The sequence below is a fragment of the Carassius gibelio genome, chromosome A7 (genome assembly GCF_023724105.1).
Source record: "Carassius gibelio isolate Cgi1373 ecotype wild population from Czech Republic chromosome A7, carGib1.2-hapl.c, whole genome shotgun sequence".
In the NCBI taxonomy this organism is placed as follows: domain Eukaryota; kingdom Metazoa; phylum Chordata; class Actinopteri; order Cypriniformes; family Cyprinidae; genus Carassius; species Carassius gibelio.
Genome location: NC_068377.1, coordinates 32,480,040 through 32,492,525, shown reverse-complemented (window position 1 = coordinate 32,492,525; position 12,486 = coordinate 32,480,040). Strand labels below are relative to the sequence as shown.

General features: G+C 36.3%; 1 protein-coding gene across 1 annotated transcript; it reads left to right on the top strand.

Annotated features, from left to right (window-relative positions):
• The first annotated feature begins 3,749 nt into the window (after positions 1-3,749).
• LOC128017280 (ras-related protein Rab-1B) lies at positions 3,750-12,486 on the top strand. Its single transcript, XM_052602584.1, has 6 exons — positions 3,750-4,057; positions 7,570-7,642; positions 8,272-8,367; positions 8,512-8,607; positions 9,040-9,171; positions 10,122-12,486. The coding sequence occupies exons 1-6, from the start codon at positions 4,044-4,046 to the stop codon at positions 10,314-10,316; spliced, it is 606 nt and encodes a 201-aa protein (XP_052458544.1). The 5' UTR covers positions 3,750-4,043; the 3' UTR covers positions 10,317-12,486.

Genomic DNA, 12,486 nt, shown 5'->3' with positions numbered 1-12,486 from the left:
TCTACAAAAGAAGCATTGCTTAATCAGCCACCTCGAAACTATCGCTTAGCACTATTGAAGTTCAAACTCTATTCAGAAGTAGCCTATTTGTGAAAAAAAATAAATAAATACAAACCGTTATCAGTATAAAGTAAACTTTTTTTCAATAGGCGGTTTTATTTTTAATTTTATGGATTGTCTCCACTGATATGTCTGTACTAACACCATTTAGAGGAAAGACTGAGGATTCACATCAGTTTGCTTCTAGTATGGGATATAATGGAAATATAATAAACCATGATAAAAGAGCGTTTCATTGCAGAAGAAATCTTTGATTCAAGTAAACAGTGCAGTCAAAAATGGCCTTTCTCACCATCAAAAGCTGTAAGTAGCATTTTTTCTATATTTAAGTAATTCCACAAATCTCTTTGTGTTCCTCGTGAATGCAAACAATGAGTTTTAACATAGAAAGTCTGTTACCTAAAGTTTATTATGTTTTATTATAGGCTAGACATCTACTTAAAGGGGTCTTTTAATTATTTTCAACTTTAGTTAATAGCCTATGTAATGTTGCTGTTTAAACATAAAAAAAGATCTGCAAAGTTACAAAGCTCAACGTCCACTTTAAAAGGAGATATTTTATTTTACAGAAATCACTTTTCAAAAACTACAACAAACGACTCGTTTGGACTACAATAAATATTTTCCGGGATTTGTGATATCACAAATATCGACGAATGGGGCGAGACCTGGTTGAGCTGCATTAGAGAAGGCATCACTATGTCGGAGACACGCTAGCTTTCCCAAGACAGACGAACTTAGAGTGGTTACAATCATCCGGGTTTAAATCTCGCTCAAACTGATTTGAATTTGATGCAATATTTACACTGAAGCTTGGAGGCGCTATGGAAAGATCATGTGACAATGAAATGATGCTGAAGCTTTGCCATCAGATGAATAAATAACATAATATATATAAAATCTCATTAATTAAAAGAAATCTCATTAAAAATATAACATTTTAAAACAATATTGAATGTCAAATATATTCCATAAAATTAAAACATATTCAAGTGAAAATCTTTCAAAAACATTAAGATTGCACCAATCCCAACTTTTGATTGGTAGTGTACACTTTCCCATACACATTACATTCAAATACATTTTAAACAAAACTGTGTATTTTATATTATATGAGGACAAGACATCAGAGTGACAGTAAAATCATTGAAAGGTATCTAGTGTATGTAATATGAGATAATGAGATTCTGATAAGTAAAAAATTATAATCTTAATTAAGAATGCAATTTACACAGTTAATTAAATCAACCTCTTTCTTGCTGTAATCTCATTACATTTCCTGTTGAATTGTAGGTGCAGTCCACAGTAAAGACACATTTTGATCATGTGAATGTAGTTAAATTGCTTGGTATGCCTCTCCTGAATTAAATTATTATTTCATGTTTGAAATCTAGGGTAAAATGTATAATTTATATCAAGTTGGAGTGGAATATTTTGAATAACCTGATTTCAAAGGGCACAGATGTTTCCATGGCAACTGGTGGCCTGTATAAGACTGCAAAGTGTGAACTTCCACAATTTCGCCTGTAGCTGCACATTAACAGTTGGATACGCTTGACTTTTACCTCCTGCTTGTTTTTGACTTGCAGAATTATGGGGAGGGGAGGGGGGTCTGTGGGGCTGGGGCTTCATGATGTACATTGCTGCAGGAATGGAGTATCTCAATTGCGTGTGAGTCCACAGGAGGGCAACGAAGAGCACATTAGACAACAATGTCCTGTTAATACTTGCATTGTCTTGAGAAGAAGCCAGGCCTAGTGATGAGGCTGACTTTGGCCTAAGATCTATTCAGTAACTATTATAGGCAGAAGAATATGGATGTTAACATGCCTGTAAGGTTGATTGCTGCAAAGTAAATAATTATAAAAACTAAATAAATCAAATAAATAAAAAATGAACATTTGCTGAAATTTAACTTGCTCACCAATGCGTCTTCTGCAGTGAGTGGGTGCCGTCAGAGTGAGAGTCCAACCAGCTGATAAAAACATCACAGTAATCCACAAGTAATCAATGCAACGCCAATCCATCAACATCAGTTTGTGAGGTGTGAGGTGAGCTGTGTGTCAAATCAAGTAGACATCATTGAGATATTTTTAACTTCAAACTTGTTTTAAGTTAAAAATACGAACAACGTTCTCTATCCATAATGTTGCTTTCTCCAGTAAAAGTTTTTCTCGTCTAAATCAGAAGAGAAATGGTTCTTACAGATATGCAGTTTTTTACTCCACAAGACTTTAATTTTTGGACTGGGGTTGTATAGATTACTTGTGGATTATTGTGATGTATTTATCAACTGTTTGGATGCTCATTCTGACGGCACCCATTCACTGCAGAGGATCCACTGGTGAGCAAGTGATGCAATGACACATTTCTTCAAATCTGATCTGATAGAGAAACAAGCTCTTCTACATTTTGAAGTTTTTGAACCATTCCTTTAATAAAATAAATTAGAATCATCAATGATAATAATAATAATAATAAAAACCCACACATTCAGTAAAACACAAACTGTTTGGGTGGAAATGGTCCTAAAATAGTTATTTATTTATGTTTATTTTTATGTATGACATGTATTTTTAGTTTTTGCCTGTGGGACAAATATGTCCTGGATCATGGATGTGTTTTTTTTAATGAGATTTACCCAACAGCAAACTTAAAACAATTTTATTCATTCCTTATGTCTCACAGTGGTCTTTTGGAATAAACCATATGGGAGATCACATTCAGAGGGAAGATCCCTTATCCAGGTTTCTCTGGTCATGAGCTTCTGGACTTCCTGGAAAATGGATACTGTCTCAAAACAAAGGGACAATGACAGCAAATTGTAAGCACATATTTTTCATCAAATTATCACAAAAAACATTTGTAAAATTGGATAATATTTCAAAGTTTAATTCATATTAATAGACCATTCTATTTATCAGGAATCTGTGGGTAAGCCTTTACCGAAAAAACTGTCTGCCACTGTAGGCCACGACCGATGGTTAGAGAAAAAGTACACTAGAAAATGCTGTATATGCAGCATTTTCTATAGTGTACTTTTCCTCTAACAATTAGTGTTTTTATATACAGCAGAATTTTCATTGCTAGAAGTACATAAGAGAAAACTTTTAATTTTTTGTGATTTATATTTTTATTTTTCTACTTTTTTTCTTCACTGTAAATTTTGTAAAATTGTATATCAAAGAAGTCAAATGTTGGCAAGTTTGGAAAAAATGCCAGTTTTAAATATATGAATGAAATTGGAATTTGAAACTGTTACTTGTTATAAAAAAGCTCAGGAAATTTTCATTGATCTCAAAGCAAAGCATGATTGTTATTGTACAATAAATAAACTTTCTCTTGGAATAAAAATTAGAAAATTAAAATATTTGCTTTGGATTTTTGCAAGTTAATACTCTTATTATTATTAATATATATATATATATATATATATATATATATATATATATATATATATATATATATATAATACAAAAAAATTATGTATGGTCTTTGATTTTGTAATATGATTCTCATATCAAAAAAAACAAACAAAAAACTATGATGATGTGGGGAAAAAAAGATTAAAAAAAAGAATTCCGTAGGTTTCAAATATATGTGTGTGTGTATAGTTCATAAGCTTATTGGATGAGTTGAATATCTTGAATCTCTGGGTTGTGTCTGTGAGATCCGTCCGTGATGCCACGTCATCTGATGTCACTGCCGCACCTGCGCAGCCATCTTGTTCTTCGAGCGAGGGGCAGATCGGAAGGAAGAAAAGCAGAACAAAATATCAGTGTTTTGCGTTATATGGTCAGTAATGTCCGTCAAGTGAGTGAATCCAACGAGAAGACAGCGCTGAGGTGTGATCGGAAGGGGTTACGTAAACCAGAGAACGCAGCGAAAACCAGAGAAAGTCATCCTCTTCATCATTTGACTCTGCTCGCAGAGAAAAGAATCAGATCGCCTGCTGAACCCAACGACTACGACACAAACACACCATGAATCCAGAATAGTGAGTAACGTTATTTGTCGCCCAGACTTGTGTTGCGGATGTCAGTGTTTGAATCGTCACGAAGCGTCAGTGTGAGTAGCTTTGTCTAACGTTAGCTTGAACGGCTAACAACGTCCGGAACTAACTGCGAATTCAAAGGATATTTGCTTACTCAGCCTCTATTAGACGGTTTCTTACTACAACTGGTAGCATTATTCATCATTCAACGTTTAAAGCGTATAACTGTCGTTATTTAGTGTTAATAGTACACAATGTTAGCATTTGCCGTAATGCGTGACGTCATTTTTGTGTGCTTCTTCTGGAAGATACAGTACATTTGTGACGTCATCATAGAGACGTCATAAGCGTACTGACGCCAGACTGAATCCAGCTGTCAAAAAATGATCTTGCATGTGTGCTTGCGTGCACCATCGCAATGTATTCAGGTGTCATGTGGTTTTTATTAGGCCTGGGAATTGAAAGCCAGTGTTAGAGCTGGAAGTGGTCATGGGAAGAGGCTTTTTGAGTTTTCTTAGTTGCATTCGGGCAGCTTACAAGTCTGTGTTCATACAGACGTCTTTAGTTGAATACTTTTTAATATTGCATGAATATCTAGTAACCGAAATTGATTACTTGTCATAGCCATCAGCAGTGCTTTAAATGCATTGGTTTCACTGGCAGCAAAGATACAAACATAGCCCCTTTCACACTGCACGTCGGACCCGCAATATTCCCGTAACATTGCCTGGTCGCCTTCTGTGTGAAAGCAACCACGTCCCGGAATTGATTACCGAATCGAACCCGGGTCGGGGACCTAGTAACATTGCGGTAATCGATCCGGAACGAGCGCTGTGTGAACAAAAGCCAGATCTAATTCCGTATCGAAGTGATGACGCGCGTTATCGCGCGACTCTTTTACCGGCTGTTTTGAAGGAAGATCAACATTCGCGATGAAAACATATGTGCAAACTGTAATGAAGCAGAGATCAGTTAGTTCCTCACTTTCCGCGCTGACGCCGAGATCGTTTGCTTGCTTCAGTTAAAGTATAACGTGCCAAGCATTGTCGACTCGTACATTACACGTCACGCGCTGATGTCACGTGTCGTTACGGGATCTTCAAGGGTTGTGTGTGAAAGCACGCACATATACCGGGTCATCACTGGCAGTGTGAAAGTGCCAAATCTAGCGACCAGGGAACAATTACAGGAACACTTTACCCCTGTATTTGCCGGAATGGCAGTGTGAAAGGGGCTCATGTTTCAAACTCTTCCCTGTTTGCCATTGGTCAGTTAATCAGGTAGCCCCACCCTATACTTGTGCCATTCGTCAGTTAATCAGGTAGCCCCACCCTATACTTGTGCCATTGGTCAGTTAATCAGGTAGCCCCACCCTATACTTGTGCCATTGGTCAGTTAATCAGGTAGCCCCACCCTATACTTGTGCCATTGGTCAGTTAATCAGGTTGCCCCACTCTATACTTGTGCCATTGGTTGAGGAAGTGTTTATATGTCGGACCCTGTCAGGATGCCCAAACAGATTTCACTTACTTTCTGTATTTAAGTGTACATTTTTTCTTTCTTTTTTTTTTTTTTACTAAAATGTATCAGCATTGCCAATTAACAGACTCTCTATTATCTAGTTTATGGTGGTTTCTATTGCAAAGTGTTTGACTAAAATTCACTTGTTAAAATGGGGTACTGAATGCTGAAACGCTTTGATATTGAGGCTATGTTTACATGGTTTTGATGTAGTTTTTCCCTTGCATTTTTAAATGTCACATACATATGACAGCATTTTCAAAATGATTCACGTTTACACAAATCCACGAAAATGGCCAACGACGCTGTATTACTGATGCTAGGCCAATAGTTGCCGCTGTCACCTTGTTAGTAAACAGGAGCTGTAGGGAAGTGACAATTATATGTTGTATATGACACGTCGCCGCTGTTGATTGTAATATTGGTGAAGTATATCCACATTTTGCTGAAGAAGCGTTAGCAAACTTGAGCAGCAACAACAGTACCATTTACTCCACCATTGTTTGCACTTGCCTTTAACATGATTACATACAGTGCATGTCTACAAAAATAACATCTAACGTTACTACTCACGCGCATGAAGTTACCGTTTTCAAAGTTTCCCATATTAGGTGTTTTCACGGAAACGATAATGGTGGCGTTTTCAAAAACTTGCACTTCAAAACCCGTTTCATGTAAACTAACAGGCAAAACACCGTTAAAAGTTTCCCTTTTTTTTGCTGAAAACATGTTCGTGTCTCTTATTGTTTGTGGTTATAACACCTCTTGATTTTCTCTTGACACATGCGTGCACTCTGTGTATCATCAGCATGCTCAGAGTCATGATTGCTTCACAACTGTTGTGTGATGCAACATTTCTCAGCTTGTCTAATGCTAGTACTTGAATTCAGACACAAGAGTAGGTCCTTCTTTGCGACAGTCATTCATTGTGCTGGAATAAGGCTCAGCTGTATTTTGAGCGGGTGGCAGCCTAGGCAGGGGAGACTTTGTTCAGGCAGATTTAGTTTTTAGCCTACTTCACCATCACCATGAAGTAGATTCCTGGCCATTGGTTGGAAGTGGCAGTTGATTCTAGAACTTGTTTCCAAACCAGTTAACATTTTAGCAATACTAATGCTTCCTTTTTTATTTTAGATAAGTTAAATCTCTATATTTGCGCTATATGATTAGTTCAATACTATGCAATGAAGTGTCATTGATATATTAACGTAGCAGGAAAGTTCAGTACACACACACATCTCCTTACAATCCAAACATCTTTGCTGTTATATTTTTTTAATGTTCACATTAGCCAAACGAACCAAGTTTTTGTTAATTATCATTCGATGAAAAACTTGAAATTAAGAAACATAAACAAAACTAGACATGAAATTGAATGAACTGAAATAAAATAAGCTGAAGTACTAAAATAACAAAAACATTTTTTTTCAACTAAATAGAAATATCAAAAAACTAAAATAAATAAAAAAGCATAACATTTAGGAAACAAATTAAAATGAAACTTAAAAATGCTACTGCAAAATATTTATAAATACTGTAATAGTAGGCTATATAGATAATACTACTTAATTAAAATTAAGTTATTTTACTTAGTTTTATGCCATTTTAATAACCATTTGACTTGTCATTTCCTCAGATATAAGGGTTACATTTTTATTCAAAACTGAAATATGATCATGTTGACTTTTTTTAAGTATTGATATGGTTTCTCCATTTTAGTGAAAGAAATACATTATAAAGCATGATAAAATTAAAGTGAAAACTGAAAAAGTAACAAATAAAAACTAATACGACATATTAATAATATATAAATAATACTAAAACAACACTGTATGGTGTGCTAAAATAAAACTTGAGGTATTAATAATGGTATAAAAACCTGTCTGACTTGTAAAAGTCATAAGATATAAAGGTTAACCAAATCTTCAAAACTGAAATATATTCATGTTGGTGTTCTGTTTTTAATGTGCTACTGTTGTATTTCTGAATTTTAGTGACTACCTTTTCAAACTGCTCCTCATCGGTGACTCTGGAGTCGGGAAGTCGTGTCTGCTGTTGAGATTTGCTGTGAGTACAGTCACAGATGGGCTGTTTTGTCAGCTTTTGCTGCCAAACATGAATGATAAATCTACTGAAAACATGCAGTCTGCAACTCATACCAAATGATTGAATGTATTTTATAGTAGATTGCTTTTACAATGTATTGTGAGGTTTAGTATATGCCACACATGTAAATATGTGACCACAAAATCAGTCTTATTGTACATTTTAAATCATTCAATATGAAAGCTGAATAAAGAAGCTTTCCATTGATGTATGGTTTGTTAGGATCGGACAATATTTTGGCTGAGATACGACTACTTGAAAATCTGGAATCTGAAAAAAATCTTAATACTGGGAAAATCGCCTTTGAAATTGTCCAAATTAATTCTTAGCAATACATATTACTAATCAAAAACTAAGTTTTGATATATTTACTGTAGGAAATTTACAAAAAAAAATTTTGGAACATGATTTTTTCTTAATCCTAACGATTTTTGGCATTAAAGAAAAATCGACGATTTTGACCCATACAATTTTTTTTTTATTTTTTTTTTTAGTTGCTTAAAATATACTTAGGCGACTTAAGACTGGTTTTGTGCTCCAGGGTCACACATGGTTTAAATTTACCTTTCTGTTTGTCTGTGGTCCTTCAGGATGACACATACACTGAGAGCTACATCAGCACCATAGGCGTGGACTTCAAGATCCGCACCATTGAACTTGATGGCAAAACCATTAAGCTACAGATTGTAAGTCCATACATTCTTCCTCATAACACTCATTTTTCACAAGCTTCATGACAGCATGACCAGAACATCATGATGACTGGCTTGCTTGGGTCAATAGATGAAACCACTGACTCATTAATGGCGCCAAACCTTTCTTTCTTTCAGTGGGACACTGCGGGGCAAGAAAGGTTTCGAACCATCACCTCGAGTTACTATCGAGGGGCTCACGGTATCATTGTGGTCTATGATGTCACAGATCAGGTGAGACGTCATCAGTAATTAACCTCCTTTGTTTGATAATTAATTATTGTCTATAGAAGTTGAAAGTACATTGATGATAACATCAGTGTTATTTTAGTATTGTTTATACTCATAAAAATGCATTCATATTTTGATTTAGCATTTTATTTTTAGATTTTCAGTAGAATTTTTTATATATATATACTTGATTTATATATATTTCTGTTAAACTTAAAGGGATAGTTCGCCTAAAAATGGAAATTGTCATTAATTACATAAGACCTTCATGAGACGTTCATCTTTGGAACACAAATTAAGATATTTTTGATGAATTCCGAGAGCTCTCTGAACCTCCCATAGATAGAAATGTAATTTAAAAATAATAATACTGCATCATTAACACACAAAGGGTTGAAATTAAGATTTATTTTCTCTGTCTTTCTCTCTCTAAAGGAATCATATAACAATGTGAAACAGTGGCTACAGGAGATAGACCGCTATGCAAGCGAGAACGTCAACAAGCTGCTAGTGGGGAACAAATGTGACCTCACCACCAAGAAAGTAGTGGACTACACAACAGCCAAGGTATTGATGCGTCAATCGAATATTTATTAATTTCTGATTTTAAATCTCTGTTCCCTTTTTTTCCAAACTTGTGGGCTTTACAAGCCAAATTGCTTTCAAGTTCTGTGACAAAAGGGTAGCACAATAATGTAAATAATAATGAGCTCATTTTGACTGCAGCCAGTAAGTAACCACCTAGGAACCTCTCATATCACGTCTTATGTCACGTTAGCGAAATTACATCATCATTTCATATGCAAAAAAGGTCGATAGTTTAGTGATGCATGAAGCACCACTCGCACAGAAGTCACTTTCAAAATGACAGCTCTCTGTTGGTAAAATAGCCTCAGATGCTGTTATGACATTAGATAAAATTATACTTCTACTTTCTGTTGGTCACTATGGTGAATTTGCATGAAAAACTCAAATCCAGTGTGAAAATTGCTTCATAGAGGGAAGTTTTGCATAGGCAAAGACCACATTTTCTTCATAACAAAAAAGTGACAAAAATCTATATTAACATGTAGGCTAACTGTACAAGAAAATTAACTTTTACAGTCTTTAAGACAGTTATACATGTGGTCAAACCGAAATGTATTATCATTATCACAGTCTATTCGCTATAGCTTAGAAAATGGTAATAAAATATGACAAGAACTCCAAATTAAACTGTGTCTGAACAAATTTATCTCGATAATGTCAGATAACACTCAAGCAAACATGGTCCGGTCAAAGTGTCTGAATAATTTCTAAATTTTTATAAATTTTACTGGTATGAAGTAAAAAAAAAAACACTGTATGAAGAATTTTTTCAGTTTACTTTATTTTGCTATCCTCACTTCACATAAACGAACTATAAGTGACCTGCACACACTAGTAAAAAAACAAAAATGATCTGGTGTCTGAATAATTTTTGGTTTGACTTTAAGTGCCAAGAATGATTCTCACTCTGGTTTCTTCTTACCTTTAAGGAATTTGCTGACTCTTTAGCAATCCCCTTCCTTGAGACGAGTGCTAAGAATGCCACGAATGTGGAGCAGGCCTTCATGACAATGGCTGCTGAGATCAAGAAGCGCATGGGGCCTGGAGCGACAACCGGAGGAGACAAGCCCAACCTGAAGATCGAGAGCACTCCTGTGCGGCAGTCTGGCGGCGGCTGCTGTTGAAGAGCCCGAGCGTACACACATACACAACCATCCCTTTCCCTGTCAAACCAATTTTCTCACACACACCAAAAAAAAAAAAAGCATTGTCATGGGAGGAACCACTGCATTCAGAGCCAACATCTAACAGCCTTACGGCTTCATTTATGACAACATAGTCTTCTTGTTTTTATTCTCCTTATCCATTCCTTTTGTGTAAGACACCTCAACCCTTTTTCCTCCTTGTGCACATTAATAACCCTGCCCATATCCATGTCTCCACCCTCTGTGCTTAAAGTCCAGGATGGAGCTTTGGTACAGTCATATGTCCGTGAATGGAAATAAATGAGAGCAGATCTAGGGGCGATTCTCAAATCCTCCTTTTAAACAACTAGCGAGGTTGTGTTAAGAACGTTAACCTATCTCTGTAGATTTTCTAATTCTCTCACAAGTCAGCACTTGAATGTGGTTTTGTTGGCGAAAGCATGGCTTCTGAGGCGGAATCGACAGGAAGTCAACTGCATACTAGTCGGCAATATTCTATACTTGTTCTCATCCTATTAGTATATTATTGTTATGGTGAATTTTAAGACTGATTTTTTTTTTTTCTGTAGGTTTTTGTTTTTCTAATGAAGGCTTACTGCTGTCATCGATGTAGTCAGGTTGGGGAAGGGATGGATACAGATGTTTTTTTGTTTATAATCTGAATTTGGGGGGTCTAGGCTGGTCGATGAAAGCTACTGTTCCCTCTGTTACCTCAGTGACCTCTGCTACTTTTGAGTGTTTGGCTATCGCAGGTTCATAATGAATGCAAGAACACCGTCTTGACATGTTGAGGTTGTTTCTTAATGTAGTCAACAGTTTTGTGGCTTTGGTTTGAAACCTCAGATCTATAATTTGGTGTCGTTTTCCCATTCTTATTGAGTCGCTGCTACCAAAACCAGTCCATCATGCATTGTGTGTGCTTTGTATTTATTTGCATATGGTAAATATATTTGCATATTTCTGAAGGACCTTAATTGCGCCACCAATGAATGCGTGGTAGTTCCATGGATCCGGTTTTTGTGTATTGCATCTAGAAATATTGGGATTGACTGGTCCAGTGCCGAAGACCGGATATGACCTCCCATGTTCTTTAATGAAACCTATTCGTACACTTCGATTCTAGCTTTCAAATCTACCTACAGATAGATCTTTAAAGGTCTAGAAGCTCATTCAGATGTCGCCATCGGTGTTCAAACAGGTTTATATGGATCCTGCAATCTTGTCCACATAGTTACAACTCAGTCTTATCAGCATTTTCAAACAAAAACGGCAAATGATTGGTCTGATGACAGTGTTTTTTGACCTGGCTGTTTTATTATGTACAATGTGGATCTAGAAACTGTAGATAGAGTTTGTGATCTTCACTAGTATTAGTGCGTCACTTGGTCTTAACTAGTCTTCCCATTGTGATATTATATCATTGTCTCTCACCGAGCCAGCGTAATCTAGTTTTTACACCACTAACGTGCAATGCTAAGTAACCACACGTTCTTGTCTCTAATATTGTGTGCTGGTTTTGCTTGTACTATTTTGTAAGTGAACTGGTAACGTGGGGTTGGAGGGAGCAGTAGCAGGGATATGGGTGCGTGTGCAATGGCTGGGAAGGAAGAATGGGCAAGGGGCAACTGCGTTTGGGAACATTCCTTTGATTTTAAAACAGGTCCGTGTCGTGGATCCCACGTTAACGTCTGTGTGGAAATAAATAGTCTCATTTAAAGCCTGCACTCATGCACACACTAAACAAGTGCTTTTTTGGGATGCGTTCGGAAGGGTCACTGGTCACTTCTCGGGACGCCTGCTGTCTTTTGATCTATGAATTTAGTATTTGGTAATGTGTGGGGATCGCAGAAAGATGAAGGGTATGGGGTGGGGGTGATTACTTATGAATGTGATGGAGCGTTCTTATGCTTTTTGTCTTTTTACTTGTTACCCATGTCATTTGCACATCTAATTTTTTTGAATTAAGACACGGCGATGGTAAAATGGCAAGCACCTCTTTAGCAGCTTCCTTCTCTAATATACACGCTGTTTCTCTATCGCCCTTTGCTTGCTCACCCCGGTGCTGTTTCATAGCTGGGATTGATCTCGTTTTCTCTTTTCTGTACATATTATAAATATATATAATAAAATGATCAACATGAGACTTAAA